The sequence below is a fragment of the Acyrthosiphon pisum genome, chromosome A2, assembly GCF_005508785.2.
Source record: "Acyrthosiphon pisum isolate AL4f chromosome A2, pea_aphid_22Mar2018_4r6ur, whole genome shotgun sequence".
Lineage (NCBI taxonomy): Eukaryota > Metazoa > Arthropoda > Insecta > Hemiptera > Aphididae > Acyrthosiphon > Acyrthosiphon pisum.
The window spans coordinates 89,479,024-89,500,530 of record NC_042495.1 but is presented as its reverse complement, the minus strand read 5'-3'; the positions used below and the strand labels follow the sequence as shown (position 1 = coordinate 89,500,530).

At 31.8% G+C, this 21,507-nt stretch overlaps 2 protein-coding genes across 5 annotated transcripts in view; one reads left to right on the top strand and one right to left on the bottom strand.

Moving 5' to 3' along the window:
• LOC100575429 overlaps window positions 1-21,507 on the bottom strand; it is a 134,763-nt gene that overhangs the window by 66,580 nt on the left and 46,676 nt on the right. Inside the window, exon 1 of one of the 3 annotated variants that reach the window (XM_029490725.1) lies at window positions 11,003-11,351. The exons of the other annotated variants lie outside the window; for them this stretch is intronic. Within the exon in view, the coding sequence (XP_029346585.1) occupies window positions 11,003-11,033 (31 nt within the window). The 5' untranslated portion in view covers window positions 11,034-11,351. Of the gene's footprint in view, window positions 1-11,002; window positions 11,352-21,507 lie in introns of those variants that run through there. 3 annotated transcript variants of the gene reach the window in all.
• LOC100167442 (transcription factor Adf-1-like) lies at window positions 14,018-16,691 on the top strand. 2 transcript variants are annotated; one of them, NM_001293341.1, is given in 4 exon segments: window positions 15,210-15,590; window positions 15,699-15,849; window positions 15,932-16,066; window positions 16,178-16,691. In NM_001293341.1, coding segments are annotated over 4 exon segments (612 nt in total). In that variant the 5' UTR covers window positions 15,210-15,460; the 3' UTR covers window positions 16,374-16,691.

Genomic DNA, 21,507 nt, shown 5'->3' with positions numbered 1-21,507 from the left:
AGGTCTATATATGAGTTAAATGTCCATTGATTTTTCTAAGCTGTTTAGTTTAAGATTGTTAAGCCATTAACAATTATATTCTATAAATCCTTTAACAACATCACTACATTTTCTGATTTTCTGAATAAAAAAAAACTAGAGAGAGAGAAGATAAAACACTACAAACCGAAAGAAAAATTGTACACGCTACCTATACGCATAGCCGGCAGTTAAAAGTTTAAATTTCATGCCGCACTAACCACTATATATAAGTAAAATAAAATTACACTCCATTAATATAAAATGTAAAATTGAATTGTTTAATGCCTTACTAAATTCCGCACTGAACACAATAATGTTGGACTCTGCAGCCAATGACAGTTTTATTTTGTTTCATATCATATTTTAAGTGCCTTTAAATGGAAGGACTCTTGGCACCCACCCACAATCAACCCGACACTTCTTTGCACAACACTTATAGTATGAATTATTTTATAGGTTGTGTGAGTAAAAAAAATCAGAGTTTAAAAAAATATCATTTAAATCAGTTACTGGTACTATGTTTGAAATATAATTATTTTAACACTATAATTTATTCATTATTGTCAAATAATAAAGTTGTTGATGATAGGTATTATTGGCGTATGACGATAAAATATAAATCATTTGTCGATCATTAATTTCCGAGTTGACTACATGATGCGAGATTATCCGAGAAATTATGTATGCATGTTTATTGTTTTTAAATTTTTTTTTTAAATTTGAACACTTGGTATGCATCAGGAATGCCAATTTTATGATGTTTTTTACGTTGATTGCACGGTATACCTAGTCATAAAATATATAAACAATCAATTAATTAACAATACCTATACTCTTATTCTCATATACCTACGTTGAATTCATCTAATTTTGAGTTTATTCGTCATTAGGTATTCGTATTACATAAATAATCATATTAAAACTATGATGGTGTTTTATTATTCACGTAGGTACGATGGTGTTGTATCAATAAAATATACTCATATTATATATTATAATACGAATAAGTATACTTTAATTGCACCTACGACTTGACCTTCGATATTTGTAATAATCATTCAAAAAAATAAAAAAATAATAATAATTCTTATATAATGTTTACGAGTATTATACACGTTATAAATAAATTAAAATAACTCATTTACTCGTTAAACACATATATACAGCGTATCATGCGTGTATATGTATCATAGGTATATATTATTATAATATGTGTGCATAAAACAATGCGCTGTCAATGCAATTTTTACATTAGCATTGATGTGATATTAATCTGAATTTTTTTCTCCACAACAAACATTCATTTATTATATTATTATTATAGTTCTGAAATGCGCTCGGCATGAAAATACATTTTTTTTTTTAAAAAAAGGTTTTTTTTTTAACAACGAACACCATTGGTATATAATTAGTTTTTTTTCGTATTGTTATATTTGTAGATTACAATAAAGCTCGTGTATCGAGGTGGATCTCCTTTTGTATGCAGTGAATATGTTTTATTCTGCGCCGGAGAGAAAAAAAATGCAAATCATTTCAATTTGTAAAAACTGACGTCATATTGATTAATTGAGTTCTCTAGGTTAAGGCTTTATTAAAATGTCCATGATTTGTGGCGAAATTAAAAATATCAAGAATAAACAAAGATAGTCGTATACCCTCAACTATATTTAGATATTTCAAAAACCACAGAACATGATGTTCAACATTTATTCTAAGGTTTTACTTCTTCAATAATTTTGCAATTAGGAAATGTCATAAATTACTTGTTATATTTGTGAACCTGTATAAGTACGTAATATTATATTAAAGTAGACATTTTTTCATAATAATAAGGAAGACGATTTTTGATAACAATTTTTATTGTTCAGGAAGTTTTGACTAACCGTGTACAACACAGTTTTATACAAATGATGCGTACATCGTCTTATAAAATGTTAATTCTTTTCTCAAGGACTCGAAAAATTAATGTCATACCTATAATTTACGTGGTTTAATTGGTCTCGCTGTATTATGAAACTAGAGTCTTAAATGCTCGTATACTATTGCAATTCATAGTTGGTTATTTCGACGATCGGACGATTTTATTAGCGTTTTATAATTCCAGAAAATGTTAATTTTTACGATATCAATTTATATAGATAAACATATGTACTATATTTCGGAGCATTAAAAATGCGTGTCAAAACTAGAATACATCATAATAATCTTGTTTTGGAAAATATCGCCTCTTAAAAAATGCTAATAAAATTGTTTATGAGTGGTTACTTTATAATAATTTGATTGCGTGAAGGCAAATAAATATACGCCTAAGAATAAGTACTATTCAAAAAAAAAAAAAATATGATAATAATAACTAATTAAATACTTAATACAGTGTTACAAAAATGTCTCCATATTAGCTAATTAACCATATTTTACTAAATGGTTAATGTACTATCAATTGTTTTAATGAACTATTAGTGTTTGAGAATAAGAGAAAACCGAAAATGGCAGCAAGCTATTGAAAATTATATGTAGACATGTTGTAGAACTTAGTAACTTACATAGTCATTTTTCAAATATAAAAAAGTAAAAACCAATCACGCGAACTATATTCTGAAAGTTTCGAGTTCGATTTTAATGAGTTTGAAAGGAATAATCTAAATATCTTATGATAATTACTAAGAGTCTAAACTAGTGAAATATTAATAATAAACATTAACTTTTACACACTGGTATATAATTATAATTTATATATTTCATCTTTGAAAATTATTTGAAAGTTCTATAATGACTATTTATTATTACAAGAATGATTAAAGTTTTGTTTAAATTTGTTTCAAATTGATTTATATTATTATTACTATTACTAGAAGCATTTTCAATTAAAGATAAAAAATATACATGGGTTTGAAATTTGAAATTATATTTAGTATTCACTATCTTCAATCTCGTAAACAGTATTATATCTCTGTGGGAGATAAGTAGATAAGGTTATCATATCTTCGCATTCGGTGACTGTTAGCTGTTATACTACTTGTCTTAATTTTAGGATCGTGGGTGGATAATTCTGCAAGGACAAACAAATATTATTATTACCTATATAAAGAAGGTATTTTCGTTTTAAAACAACAAGGTGAATATTGAAGTATCCTATAATGTTATTCGGATAATTAGTATTTTTAATTAAATTAGCAGGCATACAATCAAATCTATTGTTTTGATTTTTGAATTTATAACAAGTTAGAAAAGTACATTAAAACTTAAATAAAACAAATACTTCGATAATTAAATATTGATCTATTAAGATTACACGAAGGATATGATTTTAACTGTCATCAAAAAGCCAAGAAAGATGGGACATGAGAACTGTTTAATTAATTTCAATTTGATTAATTGTCAGACAAAAGACACGCAGTTACGCTATGTCCTTGTAATATTTTAACAGCGCTTTATTGTGTTTCGCAATCCAACCCTATATGCGATATAGTATTTAGAAAATATACTGATCGTTATAAACTTAGGGTAAAATAAAATAATTTTCTTATAGTATAAATATTTGACTTTAAAACTATAGTAATATTATTAATGCAATATAAGTATAATTTATAAAAATCGATTAATTAAAAATTTCAACATATCATTTTTAATCGATTAAATGTTTTAGTTGTTTTTTTTATTATATTATATTCAATATAAATCAATATAGATTGATAATGATTAATAATATACACACAAACATTTTGTAAATTCGTATATTCCATATTTTATAAAAATTGTATTATTTTTAATAGATACCTACAAACATTCATAAAATATTTATTACAGTCTTTTTCAATCACCTAACCTTTTTTCAGTCTATATATTTACTATTATAGTCTTTTTAGCCTATATAAATTATAGTATATAGTCTTATACATATATATAATAAAATAAATAAAATGCGAACATAGTCATTTTCCTTGAGCTACCAATACTCAATTAGAATCGTATTTTTTAAAACACCTCGATAATCCGCCTACAAGATTGTGAACTAAGAACTTGATAAAAATAATAAAAAATCAGGTGGACGTATGAGGTTGAATGAAAATAGTTTTTTCACTTCATATTTTAACGACAACGAACAACAAAAGTATTATGTTTTAAATAAATTAATAATTACAAATAATTAAGTAGGTCAGTGATTTATAGTTTGGCACTACGTTCAAGGCATTTTTGACATTAAAATGAAATCATATGTTAGCATCTAAGAAACGATATCCATTTATATTTAAATGAATGAATATAATATTATATAGAAAAAATTGTCCCTGAAATTTTAGCAAGAATTATAAATGTATTTGTAAGATGTCACATTTCAATGACTACCTATATATATTCATTTACAATTGAAGAATTGTCTCGATGAAAAACTGAATAGACTAAAAACGTAAAATAAACTCACGAAGACTAAGTGGTAATATGTATATATACGATTTTTCTGCGACTTCCTACATTATATTATTATTCCAAGCATGTATAAAAGTTGTATTACATATTATTTACATTATCGACACAAGATAATATCAATTGGTTTAAATCACTAGAAATTTAGAATATATTTCATATTATATGTTGAATAATTATTACTATTTAGTGTACATAATTTAGTAATCACTTTATCGTGAAAAAAAAATGGTATTCTTGTGGAAAATAATAGAACTTTGGTTTATAGGTATATTAATTAAATTGATCGATCTATAATGACTAATAATGAGCGTATATCAACCCGGACTAAAACCGGTTTCCGCATATTATATAAATATTATATGACGTATTTCTATATCAGTTGCCCTCTCAAATTGTATATGGTGAGTACACAGATTTGCCTACCCCTGTTTTAAACTCTATAATTTATTGTATACTGTAAAACATACATATTTTTTTTTAAGTACCTATTATGCGCATAGATATTATTTTTCTGTGTATACCTTTATGTAATTACTAATTATGTTCATTAAAATATTTTTACTGTAGGTGGCTGCAGTGGCGTGTTTTTTTTTTTACCTAGAATTTTTTACTAATGCACAATAGGCAAAAAAGTTTTAATTTATTTTGCCTCCCCCCATCAGACGACAAAAAAAAAACAAATACCTAAAGCTACGGGGCACTGTGTACGCGACTATAAAGATTTGTAAAACATTCATCGCGACGATTGTTTCATGTCATCCGTGTTATGAAATCGAGTATATATTATAATTTATTATGCATGACATATATATGATAATATACTATAGCTGGTACCTACTATATATACGCTGCAGTGTGTGTATATATGCAGACTAAGGTATACAAACGTATACATATTGTAAGAACTAAGAGTATACATGATGTGCATACACTCGAGATGACTTATAATATCTCGTCGCGTTTGAAGAACAAAAAATACGACCGTAATAAAAAAAAAAACAAAAAATGGGTAAATATTTTAAAACCACGATTTTTATTTCTAGTCTACCGCGAAAATAACGACTCTAAGCGCGGTAAATCCGTCAAGTCGCTGTCACAGATAACAGCGCAGTTTTTTTAAAATTTTTATTAATAAAACGCACACTGCAACTATATAGCTGCTGCAGGTCTCGGCTATAAAGGTAATGCCTTTACGATGCAATACGATTATTGCCGCAGAGAGATATCATCGTTATCATCGTATATATTATTATTAAGTATAATATGTGACGTATTATACGAGTATAGAACTGAGTGTGCGAAAATACACTGCAACGTGATGTGTACCTATTATAGGTACGTCATAATATTATAATAATTATATAATATGTGCGAGTACCTATATATCTAATTATTGTCGTGTGTCAACATCGCGGTCGCTCAGCGTTGTGCAATTATACAATAATATATTATTATATTATTCGAAAGACGACGGCCACGGAGAGGTATAATAGTGGTATTTTCGCGAATCGTCTCCAAGAGACGTCAGATACGTCGCGCGTATAGTCGTAATCGTATAAGCCTAACATATTATATACGAGGTATATTAGGTATATACCGGGCTATTCGTTTAACGTAAGACACTCATTATTCAAAAAGTATTTTAATGTTTTAGAAAACATGGTTTAAAAAGTTCCAAAACAACGTTTTTAATATTTTTTAAATATTTTTTATCCTTACCTATATATTTTAATTTTTTCACTTTTTTGAATTACAACCTATAGTTTTTATTTCATCTTCGAATGCAGAATATTTTCTGAGTATTAATTAATTGCAGGTGCATAAAAAATAAAAATCGAATTTTGAATGAGTTATAGGTTATAAGTATTTAAAGTTTAGATTAGCCCAGCATTTGTCGGGTATCCGCGGACCACTCCTCTCTTTAAACTTTAAATACCTATAAATCATAAACAGGGCTGTGAATTCAATGTATTTGTATGTTTTTTTTGCTATACCATATAAAAAATTGATTCGGTCAAAATTTGTTCTGACTTATTTATAGCTTAAATACGAAATCTTACTTTGTTTATTTTTGCATATTTTATGGGTCAGAGCATATTATATTATAATTGCATGTTTTCATGATTTTTTCGTAAGCAAATCGTTCTAAATTTGATTTTTATGTATCGAAATATTTGAAAAAATATTCTCCTTTGGATCATGAAACTAAAACTTTATGTTGTCGTTCAAAAAAGTAAATAACTTAAAAAATGTTAAAAATATATATGTATATATATATATTAAAAATTCCGTTTTTAACGATTAGAAATCATGTAATTTTTTTTTCAATAACATTCATGTTTTTTGAAATGATATGATAGCGTTCGATGATAATAGAATCACTCTATATAATAATATTATTGTGTACACCTGTGTGTGTCGTGTGTGTACATTATAATATTACCTACGTGCGTAAAATCGGAGGACGATCTGGCAGAGCACGACGTTGCTCAAGAGTAGTTGTTATAATAAACGCACGTTAGGTACTTATACCTAGGTATACAACATGACGCGATGACGATATTATAATATATTGTAGGAAAAACATCATTGAGGTTTTTCGCACAAACCGCCGAGGAACCGTCGTCGTCGTCAAGCCGTCAAGGCCGCGGCGGCGTTTCACAAAGAGAGTTTGTTGCAGTGGAGGTACACGAGCCGGAGGATAAGAATAATGGATAGGTACCCGAAAAAAAATATGATAATAACAATAATAATATTATTATATTATGTTGGCGGCGGCGGCTACGACGAGATGAAAAATCGCGGAGTAGACGGCCGCAGGACGAACAATAATATTATATTATCATACGCATAGGTACGTATTATTATTATATAGGTAGGTACATGCGTCGAACATGTGTGAGTGTTACATAAGACTTTATAATAATAAAATATTACACGTATCCGATGCCTATAGATACGACCTGTGCGGATGAGCTTCAACACACGTGTGCTCGCGATAAACGATTGTTATTATTATGGTTGTTGTTATTGTTATTTGTTATTGTCGCGCACATATTATACTTAATGACAACGAACTACGAAGACGACGAAGATGATGATTATTATTTTTTCATCCGTACCTATATTATATTATTAGGATTATAATAAATGGGGGGCACCCAGCGCTATAATAATAATATAATATCATGTGCAGCGTCGCAGCGACGTCGTTAAAATATTATATTGTTGTACGGATCGACGATCCGCATTCCAGGCCCGACAACGATGTTATTCGTACGACAATACACCGATTTGCGAGACGCGGGACGACGCGCACGCGACCGCCCGTCAGTCATCGGACACTGATGGAAATCGACGTTTTCCGTCAGACTACGCTGATGGAAATCGACGTTTTCCCAAATGGCAATCACATATTAAACGTAGGTAGTGACGGCAATGACGCGTGTTGCAGACGGAGGTGGGGCGAAGTCATTACGAACAAATTTCGTCCGACGACGTATAATTTACACAAAATTACAATATATATTAATATTTTATTATAAATATATGTGCGTAAAATGTCATGATGCGCTCTCCCGGATTGACGGGTACCCATACCATATTATACACCTCGTCAATTTGATTTCACCCATGACTGCTGTATAGATCGATATAATTCATTAAAATAAATAACGAAAATATTCATAAAACGTCAAACCATGTCATTAATAATATATACTCTATTATAATATTTCGACGCATTCGATGGGTCACCGATGAAATATTTCCAAATTAAACGCAATGAAAGTGTATAGGTACTCCATAAAATCGATAATATGAGTTCATTAGTCATTACGTGTGTGTGTGTGATGTTGTTACACCCGGTTTACCCGAACAGAAAAAAAAAACAATTGCAACATAATTTTTTTATAACTCCTTGTTAGTTTTAAAATGCAATGTTGCAGCTTATTGTGTGTTTTTAAATCAATAATTTTAAATAAAAACGTGCAGTATAGTTGTATACAGGTACTTAATTACGTTAATTATAACTGTAAATTAACAAAATATAATAATAATAATTATCATTAATAACTATCAATAAATGCGCGATTCGAAGTAAAAAATTAATCATTACCTATATTATCGAGACTTAGATAAACGACCCTCACAAAAACAAGTTTCGAACTATATTATCTTACAATAGTGTATTCGCAGATGATAAATTTACCACGCAATGTGGTATGCATTGCCTGAATAAGGATAATAACATTAGCTCTGACCGTTTGAGAATACAAATAGGAATTCTCGGAAAGTTAAGCAAACTCAACAAAATAATTATTTAAAATCTCTGAAGCTCAAGGTATTTGAGTTGTGATATAAATGATTTAAGCGGATAAGTAAACGATTATAGAAATAATAACTCAGAAAATTAAGTAATAATACTATCTATGAAGGAATTTCCTGTATAGTTATTTTTTATTTTTTTATTATATTATTAAATCAAACAAATAAAAATAACAAATATTTGCAATAACTGAATAACATATTTCTTTTCAATTTTCCTACCTTACGCATTGAATGTGTAGAAGGTAGATATTATTAGCAACTATAATAGACATATTATGTTATTCTTACATCTTGTGATGTACTGATGACTGGATCATGTAAACATAATGAGTATAAGTACAATATTAATTGATACACAAAAATACAAAATTTAGATTACAACTACTTATAATTTAGTATTAATTGTGTTAGTATGACTGTATTTCTTTGTAACATATATAGATTTGTCTTAAAGTCAACACAATGTTGTATGCATTTAAATATTATACATATAACAGGAACAAACTTCTAGGAAGTACCAATATTTCAAAATGTCTTTCGAAACGTAATAATATGTACATTGTTTTATCTCCATCCGATAGTACCTCTTACAAATTAGCCATGACGTCACAAGTCACAAACTCACAACAGATACCGGGATATTTCAGATTTTTCAATTTTTTGTTTGTCCGCAATACGACGATTATCCATTAACTCTACAAAATATATCAAGTGATTAGGTTCTTTTATTGACATACGTGAGCGTAAGACGTAAGTGATCAGTTGATGGATTTGTATAAGGAGTCTTCTTCAATAATGCGGACGAACAAATTTATTTGGAGACAATCTAGATTGGTTCACACTTAAATGCAAATACCGCGTATAAAGTATAAACATAAACACCACATTTTCTCTCATGGGACAATAAATCTACTACCATAAGACAAACATTAAACACTTTGGATAGAAAATACAAATAAATGCTGTAAGATCATCCCATGTACGTTTCTCACCATTGAAAAATGACTCGCCATCACTTCAATTATTGCGAAAAGCAGATGTCATCCATTGTGACACAAGTCAAATATTTAAAACCCACACCTTAAAGCAAAACGTAAAGTACTTAACATCTGCAGGCTTCGCGTGTAAAAACACGTTACGTCCTATTTTCAAATCAATTTCATACAAAATCAATATTATACAAATCTCTATTACAGTTATGAAGAAATACGCGTTTTACGATTTAATTGGTTGACGTTTTTTTATTTGACAGCTTTAATAAAAAAAGAACGTTGTTTACGCGCCATTGTTGCACAATGTACTTATAATTTATATTATTGTTTAAAATATACTTACTAACATACGAATATAATAACTACTGTAAGTATCGCCGAATTTTATCGCTGTTTTAAAAATAAATGTTTCTATTGTTCATCTTAAATGTCCGAAAACGGAACGTTTTCACGAGTATTATAAACGGATGAGAGTGTATGGCTTCGAGAAAAAATATACAATTTTTTTTGTTATAATACCACCAACCGTCAACAAGTAGATATACCTCGTTCAAAAATCGTGATTTATTAAGATTCTGATCTAAAAAACAAGAGTTATTTTACTCTTCTATCATCATTATTGCTATGTGGCGTATACGTCATAATATGCAATCTTTTTGAACACGAGCAAAATACATTATTTTAATTTGATTATGCTAATTAATTTGCAGAGTAACGATAACATTAAATTAAAAAGACGAAAGAATATTGAATACCTATAATATAATATACGAGATGTGTATTGAACTATTATAATATGTTTCTTATACTGTTGTATAATGATCGGTGGAATAATTTAAGAACGCCTCCACGTAATGAGCGTCATCTTTCCTAGTCTTAATATCGTTAATTAGTAATAAATGAAGTATCAATATATTATTGATCACGCACCTATAGTGACGACACTTTACAAAAAAAAGTTGTTCTTCCTATAATATCTCTGTTAAGTAGGTATATATATATTAACTATACAGTTTATTCATATTATACAGTCTACGCATCATAATAATACGTCAAGACATGCTATAAATAGTACGTTTTTTTTCTAATAATTTTAATTAGAATTTAATCAATTTAAAATATTATAAAATTTTAGACCAAACTCGTCTAATATCGAAAATAGAACATTAAACAATTTTAAAAAAATGCCACAAACGATATCCAAACACTCGAAAGATATTATATAAGCTTACCTTCCCTCTTAAGTCTGGTGATGGGATCCATGGTTTCGGACTTACGATTCACTACTGATATAATATAACAATTGTGCCCGACGCGTTTATTCGCGAGTTTGTTAGCCGCGTAGGCGATCCTTGATTGAAAGCGACGTTAAAAATAATCATGAATAATATTGCCCGTATACGCAGTGAGTTTTTTACCGTTTGATTAAAACCATTGGAGAAAAAAATATATAATATAAGATCGAAAACAATGCATGGTGCCAGCCTCCGGGATTGACCGTCTTCTTTGTTTATCCCCGATAAAAACCTGGCTAGAAACCTTCGGAAGTAATAATAAGTCGTGCAGTCGATACATTTTCTAGCATGGTATAATAATAATATATTCTTTAATCCCAAAATATTTTCAAGATATTTCAATATTTTAAAGAATTAGGTATAATTAAATGGACTTTTTGTGGAAGATATTAAAAAAAGTTTGAAAACAATTATTTTTCACGTAGGTACCTACCTAATGGCAATCAATATATATTATACATAATATTTGACGTTTCTAATATTAAATATTACATTTTAAGCATTTAAAAAATATATATATTCTCTTAATCTGTTATATAACAACCTATACATTAATACAATTGTATTAGGTATAACCTAATTTCTATTATATATGTATACGTTTTGTTTTATTTAAAATAGATTAGGTACAAAATAATAAATATATAGTACGCGTGTGTGTATGTATAGCGCGGATAAAGGCAGTGTCGGTGGTCGGCGGTATAGATTATTGATGAAGCTTAAAAAATATGTGATAGTGAGATTTCTTTGAAGTTTGAAGTTGAATACAAATTACAATGAATAATAGGTAAATGACTTGGATCAATTTTCTATACCTAGGACGTATTTCCTTTTCCCTTACCAGAGTGGTTAATTTTCAAAGAAAACTTGCCTCTATAAGTAAAACAAATTAATATCTCAATATATACAATATAATATAGATAGTCCAAACTAACGTTTTCGTATGAACCCTTTTCAGCTATAATCACTAACGAATTTGTAGCGATTCAATTTTAACATGTCAGAAAAGTAAATTGGGCTTTTGAAAATCTGAATAATATGTGGTGAACTTATATAGATTATAGGTAATGAACAAATTTATTGAAATATAGTTTTTAATTTAAAATATCATATTTTCTTATGAATTCAAGGTTATTGAAACCTACTAAGTAAATATACTTAAGTAGACGTGTATCGTTTATGCGTTTGATATTTACGCATTCAAACCCACGTGTTTTTTTAATTTGTGTATTTTACAACTTTGCATAATATGTCAGAAATATAATAAAATATACATTGATATACAAGTGTTCAATAGGTATTTTGATAATGTCATACAGAGTATTGATTTGCATAATTAATGAGCAGCTAGTTATTTAAAAAAAAAAAGGTGTTTATTTATAGTTGATAATAATTACTTACACTTCGGTTAGTATTTTGTTTTACGAATCGTTTTGATTTATTTCCATTATTTTTAACTATTATAATATTTTCTGATTTCATTAAAACGACTCTAAATATTGTAAGACGACTACATAATTTACGCAGAACTGGATTAAAAATTCTCTAAGCATGCAAATCTCAGATAAATCAAATATTGATAATAAATGGCTCTTATTATTTATATGGGGAGAGTCATATATTATGATAATTTACTTCAAAAAATGTTGCACAAGTCCCATCTATAAGCACAATTAGATTGAAATAATACTGCAGCGATGCGTTGTGTAAGTACTTACCAATGTATACATTTTCTATAAATCAAACACATGGAAGATAAACAATTTTAGTTAACAAAATGCTTACACAAAAGTAAGTACATAATGACAAATGCGTATGGATTGATAACACGTCGTACACGGCTATACAGATATATTTCTACTCCACCAATACTTCAAAACTTACTCGTAAACAATATTAAGGGTCTGTGATTTTTCTATTTTTTTTTTTTCGATACTTTTAATATATTAATGGTTATTTACTCATACACTCGATTACACTTTAGTCACGGGATAGAGACGTAAAATTGTAAAAAAATGACTAATAATAATAACGATGTGTTTGTGCCAAGTGATGCAGTGCAATACGGATGAACAAGATAAAGTCAATTTATTTGATTAATAATTTTCAAGGACTCGCGACAGTAGAACTTAATATTATAATATACAATACCAAATCTCAGAAGCAATAAGAAAGAAGAATACGATCGAAAAATTCTGGTTTACCGAGGGCGATACTGCAGGCGGTGGCTGTTGAATGCAATTTATTACAATAATACTATAAGGTAAATCGTTGCCGGAAACCGATACCGAATTCGAGGGGGGTTTTCCGGGTTCGACCCCCCCCACCCCCCACCACCACAAACAGTAACACACACACACACACCAGGATGTTTTTGAGTCGCTATGCACAAACGTGTATACTACCTATAATATTATCGTCTGTTTTAAACCTGTAAGACCCTCCCCACCGACACCATAACAAGCGACGCGTTATGCCTATACATTGCGCCCGGAAAGAAAAGAGATCGTTCGAAGTGTGACAATCGCGGATACGGCGGCAGCCGACCTAAGTGCCTAAGGACCTAAGTGCTATTGTTTTAGTGTATTGTTTTTTTTTACGGGGGGGGGGGTAATTTTATATATTTAAATAAACACGTGGCGGGCTTTATGCACTTTTCATTGACTATTGTCAATCTTCGTATTGAGAGGACTTGCTACCACGTGCTACCCGCATGTGTTGTCTCCGTCTTACAAATGTACAACATAGCCAACAACTGTTTTGCGGGTAACAACTTTACTCTCTCCGTATTTATAGTAGGTAGAACTACCGAAATTCCACAACGCAAGGAAAAAACTTCATCTGTGACGTAGCGTTTTAATTTTTTTTAATAACACTAACTAATTTTTAATAATTAAATGATAAAAAAACCTAATGTTCTCAAACCGATAACTTTAATTGTATTTATGTGATCCAAAAAAAAAAAAAAGCTACGTCACGGACAAAGTTCTTCCCTATGCGTTGTAAATTTTGAGAATTCTACTATGAAATATACAGAGAGAGGTTGTTACCCGCAAAACAGTTTTTGGCTATGTTGTTCATTAATCGTAAGGCGGAGACAATACGTTATGAGGGTAGCACACTAGCACGTCCTCTAACATCAAACATAAAATAGACCTATAATATTATAATATGACAACATATTTTCTAGAAATTTGAGCCCCCTGGCTCTACGTCACCAAGTATACGTATATAGTACTTATACAGTGAAACCTCGATAACTCGAATTTTGTTTTCGCCCCCAACCGATTCGAGTTATCGAGGTTTAACTGTATATCTATCAGGCCTTAACCGGTATAATGACGTGATGGCTTTTATCGGTGATTTCGCCTCTATCGTTTACACGATGACCACATCCGGTGATCATGACACGGTGTCGTGATGAAAATACGACGGAGGTGGGTGTTATTATATTATAATATACTATAATAATTATAAAATAATACAATCGACCGACTGGCGTGACTGCAGAGGGATGAACGTGTACAAATTTTTTTCCCGTCGGCTTAAAAAACACGCGGCGATCGATAAACACGGCACGTCGTAGTAACGTCGCCATCGTGTCGTATGGACGGCCACTGGGGCCGTCGGACGCGCGTGTCGTACAAAATATCACGACGGTATTATAATAATAATATTATAGTTGTACGTTTTGGCCGTAGAGAGGGAAAACCGAAAAACCGTACGCGCGATGTGCGTTCAACCGCCGCCGCCGCTTCACCGTCGACGTTGTCGCCGGCCGCCGCTGCAATCGATTTTGTCGGCGGCGGTGGCGGTGGCGGTCGTTGCACGGGCAGCGTCTGGTCCGTCGCCGTAACGGCTGCAGCGTACTCGCGACTCGCGTTCCGCCGCCGCCGCACGCCGTAGCCGAGTAGGGGGGCGCGCCGTTGGCTGCGCAGCACCCCGGCGCGCACGCAACAACCGCCGCCGCGGCACGATGCAGTGCACGCGCAGCCGGACGGCAGCGGACGCAAACCACCGCCACCGACGCCGCCGCCGCCGCTGCCGCCTCCGTCGCCCGTGGTTGTCGTCGTTGTCGTCGTCGTCGCCGTCGTCGTCGCCGCCGCCACCGCCGCCGACGCCGCCACTGCCGCGGCACTGCGGCAGTCGTGTACCCCGGCACAGGTGGCCCGCGCGTCGTTTGGCCGCACAGCAACGGTTGGGTTGCAAAACGTTTTCACGACGAAAGCGTTACTGAAAAACGACAATCGCGCCCACCGACGGCAATAACAATCGGTGGAGGCGACGGCAGTGGCGGCGACGACGACGACGGACCAACGACATCCCCACACAACAACAACCATAGCGCGGCGACAGAAACGGCGACGGCGGCGGCGGCCCGGCGACGACGATAACATGGAGGAACAGTTGATCGCCGAGATCGAGCGACGGCCCGTGCTGTACGACAGGAGCGTGCAGGCGTGCAAAAAGATGTCGGCTCGGGACGAAGCGTGGCGCGAAGTGGCCGAAATAATGAAGCAATCCGGTACGCCTCCCGCGGCCCGGGCACACATATACAAATAACACCCACCCTCAAACCGGATATACTTTTGTCTTAATGTCATAATAACAATAATGATTTTTTTGATTCCAGAGGCCGAAGTGAAAAAACGGTGGAGAACGCTCCGGGACTCGTTCATGCGGTTCCACCGGCTGCAGCGGACGTTCGGGCCCAAGGGCAAGAAGAAAATGTGGATTTACTACAACGAGATGGCATTTCTGATACCGCACATCGAGCCCAGAGAGTAATGATAATATATTATTACACATATAGCTCTGTCAGTGACATTATTTTGTACTAACACGTTTCGCATGTTGTTTCCACAGCTACAAGATGTCCGGAGCCTTCGACGGCGCCGAGTTCAACGACGATTGCAACGCGGATATGGACAACAACAGCCGGACGGCAACGGACACCCAAGGCGCCGACATGGTGTCCATCGCGTCCGACATGTGCGAGGCCGAGTTGACGACGCCGCCGATCGGTAGCGCCGGGTGCCAGTGCTTCAACGGCATCGGTCTGCATGTGCACCAGGAGCCGTCAGCCATGATGATGATGGAACCTGGCGGCGGCGGCGTCGTCGGCGGCGTCAAGCGCAAGGGGTCGGACGATTCGTCGGAGTCGGCCACCGACTCCGACGAACACTTCGCGCTCAGTTGCGTCGCGTCGCTACGCCGTCTGCCCATACGGAAAAACGCCGAAATGCGCATGAGGATCTTGCACATGCTTTACGAGGCCGAGTACGGCGAAGAACCCGTATTGCGATGAATCGTCTTCTGTCGAGTCCTCGTCCCGTTTTCGTCATTACATTATTGCTATTTGTATTATTTTGTCATCTCGCTGTGACTTTTGTACATATTATTTTCTTTTGCTATATTGACTATTATTATTATTATTATTTAGTACACTGCTATAATATTATATACTCTCATGTTGTATAATTAATGTATAGTTGATATTATTATAGGTCGAAAACCATTTTATTTACCTATTTATTGTGACTATTGTAAACAATTTAAGTGATTTATTGTAATGAAATAAATAAGAAAAATAATAATAATAATACAGACTTCTTTTATACGTAAATAACCAGTTTGTTTTTATTTGTCGTGTTCATTGCCTCTGTTTAGCCATGAACATTATATTCCTATGAATTTTAAACGGGTAATATTCTGTAAAGTAGCCATCATTATACAGTCGGTGTTTAATTATAAAGTGGGCTATGCTTCTGGTCTACAGGTAATAAAAAAAAAAATAATAACAAACACTGAACAAATATTTGCATCATAAACCTATAATTTTGTGCACAGTCGAATATAGGCACAAATGTGTATCCTATAAACAACAAATTATTGTAGGTAGGTACCTACCTACATTAAAACACTAGGCGAGACCAAGCATTCGATTTTCATATAATATATTATTATGGCGAGCATAACGTATTCGATGTGTAACATGGCTAGATGTATTATATTGAACAGTGTAATATTATGAAATTAAAATGAGACGTGTGATTTTTACAAATTCGATTTCATTTCTTCAAAATCGACTTTTAGTGTTTGTGAATCAATTACGATTATGTATATGATTCGATCGACCAAAGCCTATCGACTACACAAATTAGTTATAATAACTTAGATAAAGTTAAAACTAAAAATGCCCACGTGATAGGAGTGTGACCGTAGTTTGAAATTCAAGCCTTTTGAAATAATATTTTAGCTTTCATGATATCTAACTATGCGATTGAAAATTAATGTAACTTTCTTTTAACGGTCAAAATATAAAAATTGAATTATGGACTACAAACAAATTGTCATTGTTTTTAGTGTATATACCTATATATTTACGGGAATCGATTAAAAACTTAACACGTTTCAATGTAATAGGCATATATATAGACGTAGCTACATAGTATATAATATAATAGGTAATTGATAAACAAATAATATAGAAATTGAATGCGGCAACTATTAATATTGTACTTAGCATTTACATATCTTTTAGTTGACTGATAGGTATGTAATAACATGTAACGGTCTAATGAATAATATGTATAATTATTATTGTGATATATTGTCGTACAATATATATTAATTATATAGGTACAACCTATACAGACTGTTTTATAGTGGGCACCTGAAGAGATTTTGACTCCGAGATAATATGTTATGTTTCAATAAATATTGACGACTACCTATGATGGATATATCCGCGGTCGACATTTGTCGGACATCCCAATACGGTGGGACACTACTGTGTATAATATTACAATACGAACGGATAAAAGTATTTTTTTACGAATCCAATTATCGATTTGTCATATTTGTTTTAGGTACCACCGGGGATTTTAATAATTTAGGGATGAATAGTAATTTAAATAATAATAATATAAAACCAATATGCAAAATGACGTGACGAGCAATCGCCGTGTGTTTGGGACACAAAAGTTTTCTTTTAATCATTAATTCATGTTTATATTAATATTATTTTAATAGATGTGGCTTATAATACTTGATAGTTTTGAGCATCACGTATCTACCAGTCTTACATTACGTAATTTATTATGTTCGCAATCTGATGTTTTTCTTTTCGTATAAACGTGATTAGATTTTAATGTTTGAATGGAGTTCGCTAATTAGTACAAGTATCAGTGTAGATTTATATGCCTACTACTGCAGTTAACAATAATTATAGTAATATATTAATATACAAAAGTTTTAATCGGTGTTAAACATTGAAACATATTTTACGTAGGTACCTATTGAATTGTTATCAAATTAAAATGCTTATAAAAAAATTATATTGCACATTTGTGTACTGATATATTGTTACGTCAAAATGTAATCAATAATAATATTAATGCACATCGAAATGCCTTCGTGATAAAAAAAAATCAATAATTTTTTTGTTTCTGTGAACTTGGTATTTTTTATAGTTTTAAATTTTGTTTTATATTTATTTATTTATTACTTAGCAGTTGAATAAATATAAAGCGAAATTCAAAACTTTAAATCTATTATCTATTACTTAACAGCGAATGCCATTGGCGGTTGGCATTCACCAGCGCGGTGATGCCCACCTGTACGATCAAACATCTCTGAATGAATCGCGCATTTTATTTTAAATCATTTTCGTTGATAATGATGGTAATAATATATGCGATGCCAAAACCATCGTCTGCGTGAAAATCGATTTCAAATGGGTTTCACACGCTTCAGGAAACATCATAATATATACATCATCTGCTGAATTAAACAAACTGCATCCTGTTGACTAAAAACGAATTTTGATATTGTTCCATACGTGACGACCGCCGACTGCCGTTTAGTAAAAAGCCAAAGTGGTGAGCCACAATGCTGTGTACTAATATCGTTTATTATTAATTATCGGTTTGTGTCATATTATAATAATTATTCGCGCGTTTTACGGTTTCAAAAGGATTCCACTCTCTTCGTTTTAATGAATAGATATTTTTAATTCAGATGCAATAATAACGAGTGTGCACTAATATACCTAATTATGACACTCGAGTCAGCGTGTGTGAATGTATATATGTTACCGATTTATTCGATTATATTACTTAAACAAATTTCACGAAATTTTCACGTGTTCAATCGCTGGCTATTTTTAAATTTTTCCCGCGATCGATAAAGCTTTCAACGGCAGACGCTTGTGTGGGTCACTTGCATATCGTTCTATATAGGTACAACTGTAAGTCTGTAAAGCAAATTATAATGAAAAAAAACATTCTTTTTGATAAATTATTATATATATTTTTCGTAATTAATGCGTAATGCGGGTTCTATCTGCAGATTCGACGGTCCTATAACGTTTTTTTTTTTTTCAAAAAAATGTAATAAATATTTGAATGTATATTTAGCGAGAACGTTTAAATCTTTAGTAGGTGAAACCGTTTTTCTGTATAGCGTTTAACCACTCTGATAATGTACTCACGTCTCATTTACTAGTAGCGTATAATTAGGGCGTGTAGTTTATGCGATTTCCAGACAATATAATATTATTATGTCTGTTACCTACTCTGTTTCACTTATATAATAAATATCTTTATATTATGTATTATTTTAAAAATAATATATAGGTAAGATCATATACATCACTCACATCAGTATTGCGATGCAGCGCAGACGTGATGCGCTTGTGTATTTGTGCCCGCAGTCGTAATTACTAAATGATTAATAACAATTATTAATATTTTTTATCGAGCGATTACAAATAAAATAAATTTTCTCTCAGACAGCTGTGGCGCCGAAGTGTAATTTCATACCTATATGACGTGTAGTAACTATGCGTATTGTTACGATTGGCCAATTTTGCGCTATTATTACCATCACTGATGTTCACATTTCCACTAAATCTAGGCATAAAGTGACGGCCTTAACGCGTGCTCGTGAACTTCACTTGATAAAATGTCCATTATTCACAGAGTATATTAACTATATATAGGTACTAACTACTGGGTCAGTTGGAGTTTGTATCTGAGTGTTCGAATTTCTGCCACGACGTGACTTAAATAATATTTTCTCAACGGCACTTTAATTCAAATGGATTTATGATACATTGTCATTATAACCGAACGCTAAACCTTTAATATATCGTTTAATCAAGAAAACCCATCATAGCTTATCTCACACCGTTAATTATATTTATATGTTTTAAATGTATCTATATTTACATTAGTAAGGCACTTTTCCTTTTTTAATTAAAAATATATTACTTTTCTACCTATAATTTGTTAGTAGGTATATAGATACATTATACATAACGACATACGACATACCCCTAACAATAGTAATTTAAACATAGAAAAAAATCCTGAGGGAAGCTATTAAATTAGATGGAAATTAATTATTGACACAACTCACTATTGATGTGATTTTTGTAGTTTTATATTAATTCAAATGTTCTTGAGTAACACGCTACTGTTGATAGAAACGATGTAGAATTACACTTTTTTCGCATGTACTTTTAAATAATAAAACAAACACACTTATTTAAAATACTTAACTTCATTATTCACGGAATTACTTTAGTCGTAACTATCGCAAACAAATGCCAAATTTACACTTTTTTTAACTTCTTCACTTAACGACTTAAGATTGTAATTATATTAACAAAATAAAAACAAATTTTTATTATTTTTAACATAAATTTCAACTTTACTTAAATTCTACAACATATAACACCTACCTAATGGTAGGTATTCCGACGAATACTGACTTTTAAAACAAAACTTATTTCTTGGTAGGTATAATATTTAGTGTCTATTTAAATTAAAAACTGGTTTACCTACAATCTATGAACTATATGAACATATTATTATAGAAGTTTTTTACACGTGATTATATAGCTATATGTAGATATATATAATATTATTAATTTTTATTTGAATATTCAAGTATTCACAATCAGATAAATGTGATTAAAACGTATATTTTCGTATTTTAACCTTGATTAAACATGAAAAAAAATAATATGACATTGAATAATTATTTTAACAAAAAATGTATATTTTTGATAAAAAATATTAGAATGATGGAATACAATTTTCGAAAATCAGATAGGATACAGATAGGTTCCGGGTGGGGGATTCATCTCGTTTTGATTATGCGTGTTACCGGAAAGTGATGAATTAATGCATTATTATTTTGAATTTGAAAAGAATCATAAATCCCTCATAATAATAAAACTGTTTGAATAGAAAAATTAGGTTTATATAAAGTTCAAACAACACACCAAGTTTCATAAGTCCATAAAATTATACCTAATTAAATCATACCTACTTTACCTTGCATATAATTTCAATCCTAGGTATAGTTCTTAATACCAAAAACTACAATTTAATAGTATAATTTTAACCTATGATATATTTTTACGATGTGTT